At 52.5% G+C, this 22,493-nt stretch overlaps 1 protein-coding gene across 1 annotated transcript in view; it reads right to left on the bottom strand.

Moving 5' to 3' along the window:
• CDH22 (cadherin 22) overlaps positions 1 to 22,493 on the bottom strand; it is a 125,971-nt gene that overhangs the window by 10,176 nt on the left and 93,302 nt on the right. Inside the window, exons 8-10 of the mRNA XM_012558633.1 lie at positions 14,579 to 14,715; positions 860 to 981; positions 635 to 752 (exon numbers count right to left, since the gene is read on the bottom strand). Coding sequence (XP_012414087.1) covers positions 635 to 752; positions 860 to 981; positions 14,579 to 14,715 — 377 coding nt within the window. The remainder of the gene's footprint in view (positions 1 to 634; positions 753 to 859; positions 982 to 14,578; positions 14,716 to 22,493) is intronic.

Raw genomic sequence — 22,493 nt, 5'->3', positions numbered from 1 at the left:
TTTTCTGGGGGATATCTCACAATGGAATCAGCTCAGGCTGGTGTGGGGGTGGGGCAGTTTGCTTTCAAGATAGTGAGCTAAGGCAGGAAGAGCACTGGGTCTGAGACAGGTGTGGGTTTGAATTCCAGCCCCACCACTGACTTCCTATGTGATCCTGGGCAGGTCCCTTATTCTCTCAGAGCCTTGGTTTCATTGCCAGCAAAACGAGGAAAGGGATAAGACTACCACCTCTCACCGTGGGAGTGAGGATGCAAAGAGAAATGTGAGTGGATAAAGCGCTTTTTAAACTGAAGGGTGGGGAGTGTGTGCATGCGGCTTATTTCAGTCTTCACTAGAACAAGGGGCTCTTCCCACCCCACTCCTGATGCATGCCCTTTGCTGATGTTACCATCTGCCATTCCCTATCCTTGGGATGTCCTCTCCACCTCGTCAACCCACACCCTGCCTGTTCTTCATGGTTTGCTTAGCAGGCTGAGTAACAGCTCCAGCTTGGCCTGGACTTCCTGTGTGGTTATAAACCCAACACTGGCCCTCTGGGTGCCTCAGTCTCTCCATCTAGAATACGGGAGGGAGCAGGGAGGCTAGGCCCCTCCCTCAATGCATCCTAGGATTTGGTGATTCAGAGGTAACTCACCTTGGATGTCAAGCAGAGAGAAGTGAGGGTTGCTGGGAGCCTCAGGCACCAGGCGGAAATAGAAGCGATGGCCACCCTGGGGCTCATCTCTGTCCACCACGCTGATTGTCTGGATGAGCTGAAAGGTGATGGGGGGCAGGAGGCTGAGCCCACTCTGGCCTGGGTAGAGGGTGCCCTTGGGCCAGTCCTGGCAGCACTCCCCAGCCCCCAGCCCCTCAATTGTACCTGGCCTGGCTTGGCATCCTCACATACAGCTGCCTCGTAGGGTGTGGCCAGCTCTGGGGGATTGTCGTTCACATCGAGGATTCGGATCCTTAGGGATGCCCGGGATAGCTGGGCATGATTGTCTGCAACCAGAACATAGAGGTAGGATGAGTAGCATCAAGTGTGAGGTGTAGACAACCCCGTTATCTGCTACTTGAGCAAAATTAGGCAGTCGGGTCACACTGAGAGATTTGTAGGTTGACCAGGTTGGTGATAGGAAAAGGGACGGGGACATCTGAGCACAAGTGGGTGATTATCACCTTGACCATCACCACCATCATCAACATCATCACCACAACCATCCTCCCATCACCACCATCACCATCAGTCACCATCACCAATATCATCAGCATCACCTTCACCGCAACCATCACTACCATTACCATTAGCATTGGCACCATTAGAGTCATCACCACAACCTTCATCACCATAATCACCAGTACCATCCCATCAACACTTTTAGCATCATCACCATAATCTCCACCATTACTACCTTCTTCACTACTATCACAATCACCATTACTATTGCCATTACCACCATTAAACCATTACTACCAGTAAACCATTACCACCTCCATTAGCATTATCAGCACCATCTCCACCACTATAACTGTCAGTACCACCATTATTATCACCGCCATTATCACCATCACCAACGCCATCACCACATCTGTTATCATCATCATCATCATTAGAATTACCACCACTACCTCCACTACCATATCCCCTAGTTCCACCCTCATCATCCCTACCACCACAAACACTAAGACCGTCACCACCACCACCATCACCACCAACGTCATCACCACCACCATCCTCCCATCGCCACCATCAGCATCAATTACGATCACCAATACCATCAGCATACCATCACTATCACCACAACCACCATCACCACCACTGCTACCGTTACCCCCACAATAATCACCAATATCACCATCCCATCACCACCACCAACAGCAACACTGTTATCACCATTACCATCTCTATCTCCATCATCAGAGAGTGCACAGAATGCACCGGGAGCATCCACAGCTGATATTTCAGGCAACCTTGCAGATATCCTGTGGTTTGGTACAATTTTCATCCCCATATTGTAGCGAAGAACTAAAACATGGGAAGGTTTTAAAAACTGGCCTTCAGTCCACACATCTTGCAGCTGAACTCTGAAACCTCTGCCCTTTCAAAACCTGACACGGAGCGAGCCAGACAAGTCCTCTGGGGTGGGTGTTGGCCAGAGCCCTCAGAAAAACTGTGAAGTCCCCGCCCCATCCACTGTAATCTCATTGAGGTCAAGCTCCCTGTCTTATTCATCCCTGGACCCCCAGCACTGTGGGGTATGGCACAGAGTAAGTTCTAATACATGTCTTGAATGAATGAATGAAGCCTGGAAAGACTGATACTGAAGGAGGCTTGAATTCTAGGCGTGGCTCCGTCCCTGACCCAGTGTTTGATCCTGGGTAAGACCCTTCCCTCTCTGATATCAGCTTCTGCACCTGAAAAATGGACAGAGCATAGTGACTAAGAGCAAGGAGTCTGGAGACAGGCGGTTTTGATCCCAACTCTGCCACTTATTAGCTGTGTGATCTGCCTCTTTGTACCTCAGTTTTCTCGCAAAATGGGCTAAGAGGATAGATTGAGTTAACATCTGCAAAGCACTTATGGCTGTGTGTACAACACATAGTAAGTGCTATATAACTATTTGTTAAACAAACAGATGTCCTCAAAGGGACCTTCCAGCAATGACATTAAATGACTCGAGGGTATTGGGATACTTCATCCCAGCCTGCCTTCTCTGAGCATCACGCTGAACACACTGGACTTTTCTAGAAACTAAGGGAACCTCATTGGTACCCGGGCCTCTGCTATCTTAACCACGTATTCATCACTGACATGTCCCAGCTGCCAGTGACCTCAGGCACAACCCCTGGGAGAGAAAACTGCACCCCACTTCCCAGCAGTGACTCTGATGGCTGGATCTCTGGCCTGGCTGGCAGGGAAGCTTCCAGGAAACCAGGCACTGTGTGACTTTTGTGGCGAGTGAGGCTGGCTCCTGCCTCTTTCTCTGAACCCAGGGGTCCGCTGGATGCCGATGGCAGCTGTGCGTGTGTTGATAAAGACAGAAATGGAGATTGGAAGGCAGGTGCAGCCACCTCCTGGGGGGCCATGGAAAAGGGGGGGGGAGTCATTAATTAACTCAGACCCCAACCCCGCTCTGGAGTGCCCCTTAGCCCGGGCACCTTATCTTCTCGTTCACCCAGATCTGCCGCCTCAGCGATTAGAGGGGGGCTCTTCCAGGGGCAAGCGATGGAGTCGTGACTGGGAATGCTGGCTGAGCCGTTATTTTTGAGAGCGCGCTGCCAGAGGACTTAAACAGACAGACGGTGGGTGCTTGGAAGGAGGCGAGGGTGAGGCCCATAGCCAGAAATGGTGCCTTTCTTCCCTCTGAGGCAGAGGGAGGGAGGGGAGCTGCAGGGGCTGGAGTGGGAGAGAGGGCCCAGTGGTCCAAGTAGAAGGGAGACCTCAGAGCAGGACAGGCCTCTCCAGTGGACAATCACCCTGCTGGAGGGCTGGTCACTGCCGGTGGAACCTCCATGATCGCACTATGCCTTTGGGTTATGCTGGACCCTCTCCAACCTCCTCTTTTGAAGTGTCACAGGTCACCTCTTGGGGAAGTCCTGAGCCTTTTGGTGTTGAGTGAGGGTCTCAGGTCTGAGGGATGGGGCAGCTGAGTGACAGTTGAAGAGGGCATGTGTCCATGTTGTCACAGCTACCACCTGCAGAGCTCATCCACAGACCCCTGGATCTGGGGCAGGACTGGAATCCCTGGAGCTGCGGGCTGGCCCCAGTCAGCGCGCAGTGTCGGTGCGATCCCGGCCGTGGGTCTCTGGCCTGGCTGCACATCAGAACCGCCTGGGAAGCCTGGAAATTACCAACTGATGCTCAAGTCCTGGTCATTGATGGTTTTCAAAGCTCCCCAGGTGAATCTACTGTGCAGTGGGCTGCCAACCTCTGCTCTAGGGTGACCGGCAGGTCACGGAGTCCAACCTGATGTCTTGCCTCCTGATCCCAGTTAGTATCACTTATAATGATTGATCAAGATCTTTCATAATTTACCACCTTAAATATTTCCAGTATAAAATGGGGATCCATCAATTGATTAATCTGAACTTCTCTGCAGGACTTTTGAATTTATAACAAACTTTCATACTGCGATACCATCTTTGTGAAGGAAGTTTGTTATGTAATCCCATTTTGTAAATGAGAAGACTGAGACCCAGAGAGGGGCAGGACTTCGCTGAAATCCACAAGGCAGGTTAGGGGCAGATTTGGGATTGGGCTCAGTGCTTGGAGCAAATACACTGTAAATGGACCCTCCTGCTGCCTGGCTCTTTGTCCAGCTGGCGGAAGCGGTTGCTCAGACCCAGGCCTGAGCTGACCTCACTCACTGCTTTTCAGCAGGTGCCCCCTCCAGGGGCTGGGTCCCCACAGGGCCCCACCCTCCTCTTGGCATCTCAGTTCAACTGACTGACATGCAAATTAGTTTAATTATTTCTTTTTCTAAAATAAATTATATTTTGCAGTAGCTGCAATATGTTGTGTCAGGCAAAATTACATTCAATATTTTTAAACTAATTGATGCAGCCTTGAGGAAGGCTGATTGACAGCCCAGAGCTGAGCAGGCCTGCAGCCTTAGCTGATTCCTAAATTAAAATTAAACGTGCTTCGGCCCGGTGCTTCCTAGCTGCCTCACCATCTGTCCGGGGTGATGGCAGGGGAAGCCCTGGGGTTCAACGGGCCCTGAGAGGCTGGGCAGCCCAATGGGGGCCTCAGAAGAGGCTGGACTTGGGGCAGGAGAATTGCTGTGCAAAATGGGCAGGTCGCTTACCTTGGGTCTTAGAGTCCCTTCTGGAAAATAGGCAGGGGACTGGACTGAGCAATTTGGAACTGAGACTTCTGGCTTTTGCTGACAACTATGAATTGAATGCTTGCTGTGTACCAAGGACACAGCGGTGAACAAGACCAACATGGTGTGTCTAACGGCAGGGACAGACATTACATGGTGATAAGAGTTGAGAGAAAAAGTGCAGGAGCTGTGAGTGTGTGGAGCAGGGGGTCCTGGGGTGCAGGGATGCTTCCCTTAGAGTAACTGACATTTGTGCTGAGATCTGACTAGCAGATAGTCAGGTGAAGAGGATGGGGAGGGAAAGTGATGCAGGGAGTGGGCACAGCATGTGCAACGGCCCTGGGGTTGGAGGGAAAGCTGTAGCTAATGAGACCCTGGGTCCCTTCCAAAGAAGACCCCAGCCCCTGGCAGAGTTACTAACCTAACCAGTGGCATCTGGGCCAAACTGGGCTTGGGGGACTTGGGGCCACTGAGAAGGAAAGAGGAGGCGGGGGCTGACTTGCTGGCCCTGTTAGGGTTCTCCTAGCAATGTGCTCCTTCCCAGAAAGCCGCCAGCAAGCACATATCCAATACCTATCATGGATCAGGGTCTGTGCTGCCCCATTTCATCCTGTCAATCACTGTGGGAAGGAGGGGCTATTACTATCACCAATTTGCTGATGAGGAAACCAGCTTAGAGAGGCAAAGCTACTTGCCCAAGATCTCACAGGGAACAACTGATGGAGTCGGGACTCAAACCTGGGTCTGATTGCAAAGGGGGAGTTTCTAACCACCAGATGGTACTGCCTTTCTTATAGTCTTTAGCTGTCAGAATTCTACTTGCCTTCAAGGTCCTAGACAAAAGCCTCTGCCTCTTCCAGGAAGCTTTCCTTGACTGCCCTCAGCCTTGGGCAATCGGAATGAAAGCCTACATGGCCCATGAGGCCCTGTGCTATCTGCCTCCTGTTGCCTCCTCGGCCTCACCTCTCAGCCCTCTCCCTTTCGCTCTGCTCCAAGCTCACTCCTTAACCTCCTTCAGGTCTTTGCCCAGATGTCTTCTCTGGGAGACTTCCCTGACAGTTTTATTTAAATTTGCCCCTTCCCTGCTTTATTTCTTTCCATGGTACCTATCCAATATCCTCTATTTTTACCTGTTTAACTGGCTCATCATCTCTCTCCCCCACTAGACTGTAAGCCCACCACCCCATCTGTCATTTTGTTGTACTGCGGTGGCTTGCATATTGCCAGGATGCTGAAGGCTATGCCACTGGTATTTCAAATACCAGCAGGGTCACCCATGTGGACAGGTTCAGTGGAGCTTCCAGACTAAGACAGACTAGGAAGAAACCTCTGGCAATCTATCTCCAAAAATTAACCAATGAAAACCTTATGAATCACAACAGAATACCGTCTGATACAGTGCTGGAAGATGAGCCCCCTAGGTTGGAAGGCACTCAAAATACACAGTGGCTGAAACAATGAACTTAACCACACCAACGATCATGAAATGGCGCAGGACCAAGCAATGTTTCCTTTTGTTGCACCCGGGGTTGCTCTGAGTCAGAGCAGACTCAACAGCAACTAATAACAATAGAATATAAGCAGACTTTTTGGTCTGTTTTGTTTGCTGCTGTATCCCCAGCATCTATGTTCATGGCATATAAACCAAAAAAACGAACCCCATTGTCACCGAGTCGACTGGAAGACCATGTGTTACACAGTAGAACTGCTCCGTAGGGTGTGTAATCTTTACAGAAGCAGATCGCCAGGCCTTTCTTTCTTGGTACCCCCGGGGGGGTTCCAACTGCCAATCTTTAGGTTAGTAGATGAGTGCAAACCATTTGTGCCACCCAGGAACCACATGCATGGCACATAGTAGGTGCTTACCAAATGTGTGTAGAATGAATAGATGTACCCTATTTTTACGAATATAATGCACACCTTCTATATGTGTTTGCCAGCTGAGCCCTCCCCCTGTGAGGTATTTTCGTAAGGGCAACTATGCCAATTTATTTTTACACGTTGTTGTAAAAAAATTAGCATAAGGTGCTTATGAAAATACCTCCTGTGGGAAGGGCAAGGTTGGCAAACAGACGCAGAAGGTAAGTTATTTGTGTAAAAATACGGTAATTCCCTGTGGCATCCCCGATATGCCTGACCTCTAAGAGGGATGCTTGGGAGGTGACCAAGAGACCAAGACCTGCTTGGATGGAGTAATCCTGTGGGGTCGCACCTCCCTCCAGGACCCCTCCCTCTAAGGAGCAGTCTAGCTGTGTGACCCTCTTCCTGTCTCTCTGTCTGGGTCAAGGTTTTCTCATCAGTAAAACAAATGGAGTTGGATCAGGTTCTCCTTGGCTGTCACAGAGAACGAGAATCAGAGAGAGATGAAGTGAGGTTGCAAGAGTGGGAAGTGGAAGGAGAGAGAGACAGAGATAGACAGACAGACAGAGACTAGCTCGGAGGTCCTCCTAACCACTCACCCTAGCAGTGGGGGTGGGGAGCAGAGCCCGGACCCTCTTCCCCCCCCAGCCCCTCCCTGTCTCCTGAAGGAATTAAATTGCATCCAAACACCAAGCTCTGATTCGAGCTGGCCAGCTGGGCAGGAAAATTTATCATCCCAATTACAAGCTCGCCAAGACAGGCAGGCAGGATGGCGAGGAGGGGCTGGGGAGCAGGTGGGGATCCTCCAGGAAGGGGGTGTCAGGGAGGTCAGGAACAGACTCCTTACACTCACTGCCCTGTCCCCACTCAGCCAGTGGGAGCAGGAGCTCGAGCACCCTTCCCCCTTAGGGACTTTGATGGTCCGTTTGGCTTCCATGTTGAGGCTAGAGGCTTTAGCCTTGCTGGGAGAAAGTTTAGTCCTCCAAGGTGTGGGCTGAGCTCTGACTAGGAAATAATCAGATGAAGGGGATGGGAATGGAAAGGATGCCTCAGGAGTGGGAACACCACGTGCAAAGGTCCTGGGGTAGGAGGAGAGGCTGTAGATAATGAGACCCTGGATCCCTTCCAAGGAAGACCCCAGCCTTGGCAGAGCTACTCACCTGGCATCTGAACCAAACCGGGTTTGGGGGGTGGGAGCCCAGTGGGAAGGGAACTAGGGACTCTGGAATCACAGCGTTCCTGGGATTGAGGGTGGAGCTGGTTCCTAATGTCTGCTCCCCTGAGACTTCATTGCTAACACAAAATCTTTGCTCCTGTCGGCATCTGTTCGACACTTAAGGTGGCACTGGACCCCAGGAGTAGCCAGTCCAAGAGGACACCCAGGCCTAATTTACACACCTCTGGTGATGGGGAGTTCACTGCCTCCTGAAGCAGCCCTTTCCCTGCGGACCTGTTACAAGCCTCTCCCCAGACTGCACCCACTCTGTCCCCTTGGAGCCTCCTCTTACCACCCTAGCCCTGCCCCGGCACCCCCAGCACACGTCTGGTCCTGAGGCTTCCTGACAGCCTCCCGTCTGTTCTCCCCTCTAGGTTCATCCTCTCCTGCCCACCTCCACACTGAACCCGACTGAATGCCAGGATCACACATCCAGGCACATCACTCTCCTGCTCAAAGACCTGTGCTGGCTCCCTGTCACCTCCAGGAGAAGTTCCACTCCTCATAGGACACCCAAGGCCCCCCTTGGCTGGTGCTGGCCATCCTCAGGCCCCAGCCTCCAGCCACCCCAAGTTTCTCTGTCCTCAGAATGAGCAGTAGGCTGCCAAGCCACCAGGACTTTGCACACAGCAGTCTTCCTGCCTGGAGTGCCCTAACCCCACTTCTGGGCCTCCTCAGCCTTCGAAACCCGACTCAGATGTCTCCTCCTCTGGGAAGGGTTTCTGGTGCCTCACAGTCCCTCCCTCTCTGAGTCCCCACAGCTTCCACTCTGTGTCATCCCTGACTGCTGACATGCCCTCTCCTGCCCACCTGTGAGGTCCCCGAGTCAGTGGCCAAGCCTTGTTCATTGCCAGGTCCCGGGCCAGGTGGGCGACAAGGACCCTCAGAAAACACTGGCTGAGGGCAAACATGGGGGGGTGGTCCTGGAGGAAACGGAGCGCGGTCTGCCGCTCAAACCCCAGTGTAGCCCCTCACTCCCCATCCCTGCTCCTTCTCCAGCCTCCTCAGACCTTCTCCACTGTCCTTCTAAGGAGTACTGGACTGAGAGCCAAAGAGCCTCATCGGTGGGCTTGGGAAAACTGCTTCCCTTCCTTGGGCCTCAGTGTTCCCAGCTATGAAATAGGAGTCAAGCTGGGAGGGGCTGGAAATGTCATCTCTGACATCCCCTCTCCCTTCAGACTCTCTCTGGCAAATAATCCCACCTACTGTGTGTCAGGCACCCTGCTAGTCACTTTGCATAATTTCTAATCCACAAGCTGTTCTATATAAAGCATTCAGCATGATGTCTGGCACACTGTAAGCTTTGAATACATAGATGCTGCTAGCAGTGGGGATTCCGTGGTCCAATTCTCACTTCTCATGGGGGGGAATGGGTTCGATTCCTGGCCAATGCACCTCATGCACAGCCACCTCCTGTCTGTCAGCGGAGGCTTGCATGTTGCTATGATGCTGAATAGGTTTCAGCAGAGCTTCTAGACTAAGGTAGACTAGGAAGAAAGGCCTGGTGATCTACTTCCGAAAATCTGCTAATGAAAACTCTATGGATCATAACGGTCCAATCTGCAACCGATCATGGGGATGGGGCAGGACCAGGCAACATTTCGTTCCCTTGTGCATGAGGTCAACATGAGTTGGGGGCTGACTCGATGACAGCTGACAACAACCATAATTATTAACAGTGATTATCTGGCAGCCATCCAATAAAGCAGGTGTTACTGTCCCCATCTTATAGATGAGAAAACTAAGGCAACTAGACGGGGAGTGGCCTGTTCACGATGACACAGTGGGAACCGTGCAACTAGAGCCAGTTCTTTTCCACCCGCTGTCCTGGCTGGGTGGGCAAGCCCATTTGGTCATCCTTCCAGCAAATATTTATCACACGCCTGCTATGGGCCAGGCCTGGTGTGGGTGCTGCGGATACAGACCAGCCCTGCCCTCGTGGAATGTGCAGTTTCCTGAGGGAGGGCGATATTAACCCAACACACACACAGATGAATATATAAACCATGAAGCATGCTCTGTGGCATAAAGGAAAGATGCAGAATGCTGGGAGACGTGACTTGGCCTGGGGTGACCCACATGGGAAGCTTCCAGCTAATCTGGTTAACCCTTTGCCGTCCCACACAGCTAGCTATTCCCCTTCCAAACCAGCATGGGGCCTGACGACCCTGGAGGAGGTGGCTTGACGTAGCACCCAGGACCCCACCCCCAGCATTGGCTTTCCAAGTCCCCCTGTCTCTTTGAAGGCTGTCCCTTTACAACTGCCCTTTCCACCAAAGGATCCAGACACAAATTGTACTTTAAATTCAATATCGGTCATTAATATTTCATGATTACAAAACGTTAAAGATAATGTCAGTGGAAGGAGCGTCTGCATGGGCAGAATGGATGACTCAGAAGTTAGGGAAGAGCAGAGCTGGCATACCAAGTGGCTCCGGGAGTCTTTGAGGTAATCCAGTATGACAGGCAGCTGGCTCCCGGCTGAGAGCAACATTCTCTGAGGGGCTCGCAGAGCTCTGCCGCTGTGTATAAATATTTCCCCTCTGATTCTTGTCACCTCATGTTTGTTACACCCGGGAGCAGGTGGGGCCACTGTGAACCTGTAAATATCCCCTCTGTTTCTGACGATGCCAAGTGGATGCTTCGGCAGGAGGGCAAATGTGGAGGGACCATTGGCACTGAACTTCGGGCGCAGGCTCAGGCTCGGAGGTGGTAGGTCTAGGGTCAAGACCTGGACCTGTGTCAACTTGCTCTGTGACCTTGGGGATACCACTCTTCCTCCCTGATCCTCCATTTCCTCATCTGTAAAATGAGAAGAATAATTCTGGACTTGCCTCATGGAGACGGTGAGAAGGTGGAGTGGGTGGATATAGCTCCTGGCTTTGTGCAGGAACCAAGGAAATGTGCCTTGAGGGGCATCTGAGAAAGAACTGGACTCTGGAACAGACAGGCAGGGGTTGAATCCATGGGAATCTGGACAAACGACCTCACCTCTCTGAGTCTCAGTTTCCTCATCTAAACATTGAGGATAATAGCGGTATTGACACCTCTTAGGATTGGTGTGAAGATTCAATGAGCTCATCACTGTAAAGTGCCTGGCACACAGTTGGTGCTTAACGTATGTCAAGAGCAATACCAAAAAACCAAAACCAAACCCACTGCTGTTGAGTTGATTCCAACTCATAGCGACCCTACAGGACAGAGTAGAACTGCGCCAACGAGTTTCCAAGGAGCGGCTGGTGGATTTGAACTGCTAACATTTTGGTTAGCAGCCAAGCTCTTAACAAGATTCAATCAGCTCATCACTGTAAAGTGCCTGGCACACAGCTGGTGCTTAACATATGTCAAGAGCAATAGATCCCATTAATTGAGCACTTACTAAGTATCAGGCTAGGGGCTTTCCACGCACTCTCCCATTTAATCCTCCTACCAGCACCACAAGTGGGGCCCATTCATTTTCCCATTGACTAACATCCCAGGTGGAGGTTGGGTAGGGGTCCTGGGTTGCAACTCAGAGAAGGGGTCTCTAGCCCAGTGACCACTCTTCTCCTTTCAGAGACTCATCATCTTCCCCATGGCCAGCTGCTGGGAATTGGCGTGGGACTTGGAGAGCAGACAGTATAGGAAAATGGAGACCATGCAGCAATGCCATTGTCACGGGTTGAACTGTGTCCTCCAAAAAAATAGGCTGAACTCCTAACCCCCAGTTCCTGTGAATGCAACTTAATTTGGAAATAGGGTCTTCGATGATGTTATTAGTTAACCTGAGGTTGTGCTGAAGTAGACCAAAACCAAAAACCAAACCCGTTGCTGTCGAGTCATTTCCAACTCATAGCGACCCTACCGGACACAGAATTGCCCCATATGGTTTCCAAGGAGCGGCTGGTGGATTAGAACTGCCAACCTTTTTGGTTAGCAGCCAAGCTCTTAACCACTGTGCCACCAGGGCACCCTAATCCAATATGACTGATGTCCTTACAAAGGAGGAAACAAGACACAGCTAGACAGAGACACAGAGGGAAGACGGCTATGTGAAGATGGAGGCAGAGATTAGAGTGATGCAGCTGCAAGCCAAGGAATGCCAAGGATTGCCAGGAACCGCTAGAAGCTGGGAAGAGGCGAGGAAGGCTCTTCATCTAGAACCTTCAGAGAGAACACGGCCCTGCTGACGCCTTGATTTCAGACTTCTAGCCTCCAGAACTGTGAGACAATAAATTCCTATTGTTTGAAGCCCCCCAATTTGTGGTACTTTGTTACGGCAGCCCTAGGAAGTGGTGGAGGGACCTGGGCAGACTGGGTCCAAACTCCAGCTCTGCCAATGCATATCCTCAGGCGCGTCTCTTCCACTATGAGCCTCGATTTCCCCAAGAGTAAAACAGGTGCTAATCATGTTACCTCACCAAGCAGCTGTGAGGATTCAATAAAAGTATATGCTGGAAAACATCTAGTGCAGAATACGTATTAGGTAAAGATTGTAAAATGGTTGTGGGGGAGAGTCCCCCCTCCCACATTCTTTCTCCAGTGAAATGGCAAACGCATTCCCCCTCAGTGTGACAGGCTTTATATGCTACTCTAGCTGCATTCTGAAAGCGACCCACTAGGTAGAAGTACAGTGCTTAACCCAAGAGGGGACTTGCTAATGGTGGACTGCCAGGCAGTGTGACATGCCGGTGCGAGAGATGGATTCCTGGGTAGGGAGAGGAGGCATCTCTGCCCAGCAGCCAGGCCAGCCCTCCCTGGATCCCTTTGCAGCCCAGAGCCTCCGCTGCTGCCCAGGGAGCAGGTTCAGGGAGGCGAAAGGGGAGGGGCTCTCTTCCCCCCAAGTCCAGCTGCCACTTCCTCTCCAGCCACCTTTGTTATCTTCCTTTCATGCGGTGGAGGAGTGGATTCAAAGGCTCTAGAGCAGCAGGCACCGAGGTTTGAGCCAGCTTTGTATTTTCTTTTAAACTGAAGTTGAAAGAGATGGAGGGAACTTCAGCCCAGGGACTTCCTCGGCCTAGAATGGGCCAGTGGGGCCTAAGAAGGTGGGAGGACACCAGTGGGGGAAGGAGGAAACAGGTGGGCAGGAGGGTTGGCCGGCGGCAGGAGGAGCCTGGGGCCAAGGTGTGCAGAAGCCATTTGGAACATGGCCTGCCCACAGCTCTGAGAACTCCTGTTGTCCTGATGGCTTACTGCAGCTCCGTCGACTCCTGAGACCTCAAGAGCTGACAAGGTTGGGGAGCCTGGAGACCAGGTCGAGGTGGTGGCAGTGATGGCCTCGGTTACAGAGGAGGCCTGGCAGGTAGAGATGGGCCCGGCATGGCCTCCCACCCCTCGCTGGTGCTCCAGGACTCCCGTGCCCTCGGCAATTCATCACCAACCTTACTGATCTGGTCCCCCATGTCTCAGGGCCCCCTCTTTCTCTCTCCCAGCTCACACTTCTCCCCGGCTGCACCAGACTGCCTGTGATCCACACACACCATTCCAGAAATGGGGACAAAAACACTTCGGAGTCATTGTTGATGACTCTCACTCCCACATCAGCCCATCAGCAGGTCCTGTTGGCTCCATCTTCAGCCTGGATCCCAAAGCCTACCATGTCTGACATCCTCCACGGCTACCTCCTATCTCCTTGGCACTGCTGCATCAAGCTCCTGGCTGAGCCCCTGTTCCCCCTTGCTGTTGTGTGCTGTGAGTTGACTCCGACTCATAGCAACCCTATAAAACAGAGTAGAACTGCCCCCACAGGGTTTCCTAGGCTGTAAATCATTAGGAGAGCAGATCACCAGGTCTTCGTTTCCCTCTTCTCTCCTGCTCCCAATGCCCGCGGAGTGGCTGCTGGGTTCAAACTGTCAACCTTTTGGTTAGCAGCCAAGCGCTTAACCATTGTGCCACCAGGTCGCCTTCTTCCCCCCTTAGACCCAGTCTATTCCTAAGTCAGACAGCTCTACTCTGTTCAAACCCCTCTAGTGGCCCCCACCTCACTTGGAATAAAGTGCCCCTCGCCAACCACACTGGTCTCCTTGCTGTTCCTCCACATGCTAGACAAACTAGCACGTCTGGGCCTTTGCACTGGCTGCTCTCTCTGCCTGGAATGCTTTTCCAGTTCCCTCGTGTTATTTCAGCCTCTGTTGAAATGTCTCCTTTTTAGAGCAGCCTTCTTCTAAGTGAAACAACGCTTCTCTTCCTCCCGGTCACCTTTCTCTGTTGCTTCTTAGCACTTAACATCGCCTAACATATTATGTACATCCTTTCTCTCTGTTTCCCCCATGAGGACAGGAGCTTTCCCCGTCTTGTGCACAACTGAATCTCCAGCCCCTAGAACATGTAGTAAACCAACCAAACCAAACCCGTTGCTGTCGAGTCAATTCTGACTCATAGAGACCCTATAGGACAGAGTCAACTGCCCCATAGAGTTTCCAAGGAGTGCCTGGTGGATTCGAACTGCCAACTTTTTGGTTAGCAGCCGTAGCTCTTAACTACTATGCCACCAGGGTTTCTAGAACATGTAGTAGTGGTCAATAAATGATGAAGGAAGAAAGCCCTGTCCCCTTGGTTCAGGACCCCTCTCGGATCTTTGTTCTTGCGTGTCAGTTCTTATCCCTCCCTCTCCAGGATCTTGGCCAAGTTTCTTAATCTTTGCCCCGCCCCAGCCCTTGGCCCCACCCCTCAGCTTTTGCTCCTCCCCCTACGGTTGCCCTGCTGGGCGTCACCTCACCAGCCTCCATGGCCAGCACCGTGATGTTGTGCCAGCCGGCAGTCTCTCGGTCCAGCCCCTTGCCCGTCATGATGGCACCCGTGTCCTCGTCAATATCGAAGATCTGGTCCAAATCCGAGTTGCGGTCAATGGCGTACCTGAGGGGGGCAGGGAGGGGCCGATTGAAGATGCCTCAGTGCCAGCTGGAGCCCATGCCATGTCCCCCAGCCAATCCCCAAGAGAGGGACAACCTGCCTCAGAGACACAAGAAGCGAAAAAGTCTTCCCAATGGAGGAGGGATGGGAAGGGATTTGGGTTTGCATTTCAGCTGACTGGGTTCCTGCTGTGTGACATGGCAACCCTCAACCTTTCTAAGCCTTAGTTTCCTCAGGTGGAAAATGGGCTAATAATTTGTACCCCACAGTCCTGAGGGCTGGAGATAGGCAAAATGTCTGGCACAGAGTTAGCACTCACCGAATATTTGGTTCTTATCTTTCCAGAAGTGACCCAGGAATTGGGCTTGAAGGCAGAGAACTCACTGCCAACCCATAGTGACCCTATGGGACAGAGAAGAACTGCCCCGTAGGGTTTCCAAGGCTGTAATCTCTATGGAAGCAGACTGCCACATCTTTCTCCCTCCGAGTGGCTGGTGGGTTCAAACTGCTGACCTTTCGGTTAGCCAAACCCTTTAACCACTGTGCCACCAAGCCTCCTTGAAGGCAGAGAAGGGGGCCAGAAATGGCATTCGGGTAGGGGGAAGATCAGGTGCAAAGGCAGGATGGGTGAGAATTGTATGGCAAGGAGAACTAGTGGTGCATCCAGTTAAGCACATGGCTGCTAACCAAAAGTTGGCAGTCTGATCCCACTCAGTGGCTTTGCGGGAGAAAGACCTGGCACTCTGCTTCCATAAAGATTACAGCCAAGGACAGAGTAGCAGGGGTGGGGGTCGGGGACGATGATTTCGGGGGACATCTAGGTCAATTGGCATAACAAAGTTTTTTAAGAAAATGTTCTGCATCCCACTTTGGTGAGTGGCGTCTGGGGTCTTAAAAGCTAGCGAGCAGCCATCTAAGATGCATCAATCTGTCCCAACACACCTGAAGCAAAGGAGAATGAAGAACACCAAAGACGCAGGGAAAATATTAGCCCAAGAGACAAAGGGGCCATATAAACCAAAGACTCCATTGGCCTGAGACCAGAAGAACTAGATGGTGCCAGGCTACCACCAATGACCACCCTGACAGGGAACACAACAGACAGTCCGTGATGCAACAGGAGAAAAGTGGGGTGCAGAACTCAAATTCACATAAAAAATCAGACTTATGGTCTGACTGAGACTAGAGGAACCCCAGAAGACATGGACCCCGGACTCTTTGTTAACCCAGAACTAAAACCGTTCCTGAAGCCAACTCCTCAGACAAAGATTAGACTGGACAATAAAACATAAAATAAAGCTCATGAAGAGTGTGCTTCTTAGTTCAAGTAGATACATGAGACTAAACGGGCAGCTCTGGAGGCAGGATGAGAAGGCAGAGAGGATTGGGAGCTGGTTGAATGGACATGGTAGACTTGGGGTGGAAAAGGGGGGAGAGTGTGCTGTCACATTACAGGGATTGCAGCTAGGGTCATGTAACAATATGTGTATAATTTTTTGTATGAGAAACTAACTTGAGCTATAAACTTTCACCTAAAGCACAATAAAATAAAATAAAAATAGAGCCAAGAAAACCCTATGGAGGCAGTTCGACCCTATCACATGGGGTAGCCTTGAATGGGACTCAATCGACAGCATCCAACAACAACATTTAGGCAATGGCTAATAGTGCACAATGGCTAGAGCTGGTACCGGGGAGAGTTAGGAACCAAAACACGCAGGGCGCAGAATTGAGGACCTAGACGTGTGCTAAGGAGCCAATGGGGAATTCTGAGCAGGGGAGAGGGGGTTGGTTCTAGGGTAGAAGCCTCCCTCTGGCTGCCCCGGTAGGGAGGCCCCAGAGCGGGGCCACAGGCCAGTGAGTGCCTGTGTAGAGGGGCCTGGGGGGAATGGCTGCTGGTCCCACCCCGCCTGCGCAGCACGCGCGAGCTAATCTGCGGCTTTTCAGTTGCCGCGTGAAAAAGCCCTTTGTTCCTCCTTCTTCCCGGGCCTTTGTGCGGCGGCTTCAGGCCTGAAAGGCCCGTGTCCAACACATGGCTCAGGCGGCAGCGACCCAGAGAGGCCCCGCCAGCGCCGGCAGCCGCTTCCCGACGCTGCTAATCCGGGCGGGGGCGCGATCAGGCAGCGCAGCTGGACAAAGGCCTCCAATGCTAGGCTTGGGCTCATTGTTAGGCGAGGAGAAAGCAGCCTGGTGGGGCGGGGCTGAGCCCGAGTCACCGGCCCCTCCCACAGACAGGACCGCAGAGGCCCTTCCCCCATCTCCTGGAGTGGGAAACCGAGGACCAGGGTGGGGCGAGGACACCAGAAACGCTGCCAGCTTGGGACCAAATCCCTGAGATGTCCCTTCAGTGGGGCCTTGGCTGCATTGTCAAACCTCTCTGGGCTCAGCTTCCTCATCTGTTCAATGGGGATAACGTCCCCCAATGGGAACACACAGATCATAGAGCAGACAAAGCAAGGTTTGAATACTGGTTCTGCCCCTATTCTACTCCTTTCACCTTGACAGATCTACCTGGCCTCCTTAGCCTCAGTTTGCTTATCTGGAAAAGGTGATTCATACTCTTTTCACACTGTGGTGTGGGTTGTTATTGCTGTGTGCTGTTGAGTCAATTCTGACTCACAGCGACCGTATAGGACCCAGTAGGGCTGCCCCATAGGGTTTTCTAGGCTGTAAATCTTTACAGGAGCAGATCACAGGTCATTTCTTTCCATGAATGGCTGGGTGGGTTCATACCACTAACCTTTCAGTTAGCACCTGAGCGCTTTAACCATTGCACCTCCAATACACAAGGCTGGGCATAGTTGACAGCCCTTATTCTTTTCATATGTACTGTTGCGGGGGCGGGGGGAAGGCAGCTGGCAAACTGTAAAGGGCCTTGCACACGAGCGTAGTGGGCCTTATAAGGCAGTCTTGAGTCCCCAGTTTAATGCTCCTTCCCATCCCTAAGCTGCTAAGCCCACATCCTTGCCCCTGACCAACCTGGGTCCTACTGACCTGGGTGAAGGAGTGAGTGGAGGTCCAGACCCAGGATGATAATTCCTCCCCCAGCACAGCACTTGACAGTTTGTAGACTGCTTCCCCCAGCCGTCCCTCCATTCATTCCTTTCTGTCCTCAGTATCACCTGAGTCCCTCCTTTGTGCTGCCCTGAGCTAGGTCCTGGGGATAAAGCAGCGAAGGAGACAGACGGGTCTCTAGCATCCTATGGGGCTGGTGATCACCCCCATTTTGCAGATGAAGACACTGAGGCTCAGAGAGGGACTTGCCAAGCTTAGGGCTGCCAAGTACGGTGGTGTAGGTTGAGTCCCGCCCAGGAGTACCAGGCTGAGGGAAGAAGTGGGGGTGAAGTTCAGCCAGTGTTGTGCTTGCCAAGACACACGGCCTAGCCCAGGGAGTATCTCCCTAAAAGGGCACCATTTTCTTAGTTACACAATGGCGCCCTATGGGCTAGCGATGGCCCTGCCCAAGGTTGCACAGGGACTCTGTGACAGACTTGGGATGCGTACCCAAATTTGGGGCTCTATACCCAGAGTTCTTTCTAGCTTGTGAACCTTCCAAAGCCTCAATGCAGGGAGCCTCAGTCCCCTTTGCCCCAGGCTGGCACTGTCAGGGTGTTTGGGTTCGAAGGACCAGACGTTAAGTGTCAGCTCCACTGGAAGGAACACTGGAGACCTCTTCCTGATTTTACAGATGGGAGAACAGAGTCCAACAGGGGTATGACACAGCCCCGGGCTCCCGTTCCCAGGTCAGGGCGGGCAGAGGCAAGGCCTCCGGGTGGGGGGTGGGGAGGGGTGCTGACTGCCTTCTCCTTGGGTCTCCTCCCCTCTCTACTCATGCTTCACTCCCCTCTCTTCCTCCTCCCAGTTTTTCTCTTTTGTTCCCTAGTGGAGGGGAAGGGGGGCGGCTGGAATCTAAGCAGAGGCAGCTGTTCCCAAGGCCGTGGGGCGGGGGCTGCGGGGACCCACCGTTAACCAGCTAAAGACTCAGGCCTGCGGGTCAGCATGGCTGGCTGAGCCCAGGTGTTTTATTCCAGCTCAGGGAGCCAGCTGGAAGGGGGGGTGGTGGTGGTGGGGTGCGTGGCAGGTGTGTGGCCCGGCAAACGAGTGTGGGGGGAGCTTGTGCACCTCACATGTGGGTGCATGAGTTGTGTGTCTCGTCTGTGTTGTGGGTGGAAAAGTGTGTGTGTGTGCATGTGTGTGTGACATGAATATGTGAGTTGTGTGTGTGTGTGTGTGTGTGTGTGTGCCTTGCAGTTGGAGGAGTAAAGGCTCAAGAGGCAGCTGCTCAGTGTTGGATCTGGATCCAGGCCCATGTTGACCCCAGGCAAGTCACTTCCATCTTTGAGCTTTAGTTTTCAGCAAAATGGAGATGATAATCCGACCTGGCAAGGCTGTTGAGAGGATTAAATGTATATAAGATGCCTAGCTGAGTTCCAGGAAAACTCTCCATGCATGGGAGCTAGTGATATTCTAATTATTACTCAGAAGTGTCTGGCAAGGGGTACGAAGGAGTCCCCTTAGCTCAGTGTGTGGTCTGTGTGCCTGGGGGTGGGTGGCACCATGTGTGGACGTGGGGGCATTGTCAGTGGTCGAGGAGGACACGAGGTGGCTGTAGGTCTAGAAGGTTCTGCTCAAATCTCAACATCCTGCTCCCTACTCGGACAGCCAGGACCTAGAGGGCAGAAAGGGGAACCTAAGCACTCGGGGTGGAAGAGCCAGTGGGAGAATATGGTGTGTGTGTGCATGCATGTGTGTGTTTGTGCACCTGTGAGCAAGTGCAGAGGAGGCTTGGGAATGGTGGTTAAGAGTGAGGATCTGGTTTGTAGCCTGGCTGTGTGACCTGCGGTGAGTCACTTAGTCTCTCTGTGCTTCAGTTTCCTCCTCCTGAAAATGGAGGTAATAATAATACCTACCTCACAGGGTGGCTGTGAGGATGACAAGTGTCCACCGGTGAAGCACACGCCACGTGGTGGATGTGTTAGCTCTTATTTTATTTACTGAGAAACTTTGTCCAGGCCTGTTAAGGGCTTCCCCTGCACCAGCTCCTCAAATCCTCCTGGGTATGGTCATCACCCCCATTTTATAGATGAGGAAACTAAGGCTCAGAGAAACCAGGTGTCTTGTCCTGGGTTACAGTGCTAGTAAGCGGCAGAGCCACGTTTCCAGCCTACGTGGTCCAGAGTCCAAGGTCAAGTAGCACCCTCAGCAGCCCAGCCAGGTGCAACTGCATGAGTGCCCGTGTACCACAGCAGCACAGAAGCCTGGGCCAGTGGAGTCTGTTTGCAGGGCTAGGGTGGGGGGAATGGAGTGGGCACTGCTTCTTGGCTTGAGTGCACATGTGTTTTTTCCTGCATAAACATGTGGACATATAATGCGCACAGGCATAACCATGGAAGGCTGCAAGCTCATGGGTGTGGGGGCTCACGGACATAAATGTACCCAGGCTTGGAGACCCAGCCCCCTACCCAAGCTGCTAGTGGAGAGGATCTCTTCCCCCATCCCCCAAGGAAGGGGATGAAGCCAGCAGGATGAAGCCCCTATTCCATTCCACCTTGTCTGCGTCTCTTTATCCCGCTCCCTTTAAGGCATGTGATCACGCTCTCAAATGCCCACACACGACGCCTGGAACATTGCATGTGGCCAGTACTGGCTGCTGAATGAAGGGCAGAATCGGGCCTCCAGACCACTGAGAAAAGTGCTCATGTCCATTCCCTGAGGGCCTACTACTTGTCAAGCACTAATTCTCTCCTTCACCCCCCACCCTGGGAGCACCAAGCATGGAATCTGGTACATCGTAGGCATTTAATGCCTATTTTTTTAAATAAGTGAATGAGGCGGGTACTATCATGATGCCCATTTTAGAGACAGGGAAACCAGGGCTTGGAGGAGATGCAGTGACTTGCCCAAAGTTCTACAGCTGAGCTGGGATTTGAAGCCAGCTTCGTCTGATTGCAAGGCCCATGGACTTTTTGCTGCAGCCTTTTGTGGAGTGCTGAGGGGACCCTCTGGTCTAGCACAGGCTTTCCTCCTTTTAATGTTCAAAGAAGACTCACAAAGGGGCTGGGGCTGGTAGGAGTATGGCTGGGCTGATAAATGGACAGTTTATATGTAAGGCTGCCTAATCCAGAGACAGGCCCACCTGAGCACTCTCCTCCTTCCTTCTAGAGCCTTCCAAGCTTTCCCATTGCCTGCAGGAGAGAGTCCTGGCATTCAAGGTCCTTCACAGCCTATCCTCATCTTCCACCACCCCTGATGTGAGCTCATCCAGCTGGTCTCCCTGACCCTGAATTTGCCCTCCTGGCTCCATGATTCCATTCCTGACCCCTGCCCCTCATCACTCCAAACTGGAGTGCCCTCTCCCCATTCCAAGCCTCATCCCCCTTTCTCCTCCCTCAGGGGCAACCTGGGGGAAGCCTCAGCCCCAAGTCCCCTCAGACCTGGATCTGTTACTGGATTAGTTCCCTCAGGGCCCAGCCTTCCCCTGGGCCCATGTCTGACTCGTCTGTGCACCACGCATGATGCAGGGCGCGGCACAGGTTTGTGAACTGTGCTAACCATAAGACAGTAAGAAGCAGGGGTGAGATGGCAAGAGGGCAGATTCAGGAGGCAGACAGGCATGGGTTAAATCCCAGTCCTTCCTCTTTTGAGCTGGATGAACTTGGGCAAGTTACTTTCCCTCTCTGATCTTTAGTTTCATCATCTGTAAAATGGGTATAACACCTCATAAGGGGTAAATGTAAAAATCTGAGGCAACTTCTACTCTCCCCAGTGCAGGGCTCAGAAAACTCACTCTAGACAGTCAGTGTATTTCCCAAGTGCCTACTGTGTCTCACAAGCTGTGCTATGCAAAGTCTCATGAGGAACACATCCAGCTTTCCAGGAACACACCAAGCTTGTTCCTGTCTCAGGACCTTTGCACTTGCTGTGTCTTCTCCTGGGATGCTCTTCCCTACATCTTTGCATGGCTGCCTCTCTCTCTTCACCATTCTGATCTCAGCTCAGTTGTCCATTCCTGGACCATCCAATTGGGAGTAGCCTTCTGTGGCCCCAATCCTTCCTTATCCTGATCCCCTGTTTTATTTTCTTCATAGCCTGTATCTGAAATGATCCAGTTTAACCACCTGTTGACTTGCAAATGGTCTGTATCCACCCAGGGAAAATACTCCATGTGGGCAGGGACCTTGTCTTATCACCGCTGTTTCCCTGTTGCCTGGGACAGTGTGGGCACGACTCAGTGCAGAGTTGCTGAGTCAGCGACCCTTAGAGCCTGGGAACCAGGGTATATGCTGGGCTCTGGGCAGCACATGTGGCCGGCGAGGACCCTTTCTGTCTCCCACTGTCCCTCACTGCCCTCCCATGTCCATGCTTCTGTGTTGTCTTCTCGCAGGCTGGGAGCATCCCCCATCCGGGGATCTGCCCTTGGCTGAGTCATCTCTCATCCCTAGGCCTGGCTCCGGGCCAGGCATGCAGGGGGAGCTGGGCAAATGGACCTATCTCAGCTCCTCACCGCTCCCACATCTAAGGAGCCCCAGGGAAGGGCCGACAGAGAGAGATCAAAGAAGATGAGAAAAAGGTTCCAAAGTTGGCCCTTTCAGTGCAGATAAAAGTGGAGGAAGGGAAGGCCGAGGAGGAGGGAGGAGCGAGGAGGAGCGAGGACCCTGAGAAGGGGATGGAGAGTGATACTGGAGAGGAGGGGAGTGGGCGGACTCAGCCCCTCCTCCTTCTCCCCTCTGGGCCTCGCTTTCCTGACATGACAGTGTCCTCCCAGGAGAGGTCTAGGGCCA

Source organism: Trichechus manatus, unplaced genomic scaffold (assembly GCF_000243295.1).
Source record: "Trichechus manatus latirostris isolate Lorelei unplaced genomic scaffold, TriManLat1.0 scaffold00008, whole genome shotgun sequence".
NCBI classification, from domain to species: Eukaryota; Metazoa; Chordata; class Mammalia; order Sirenia; family Trichechidae; genus Trichechus; species Trichechus manatus.
This window is presented reverse-complemented; position numbering and strand designations above follow the sequence as displayed.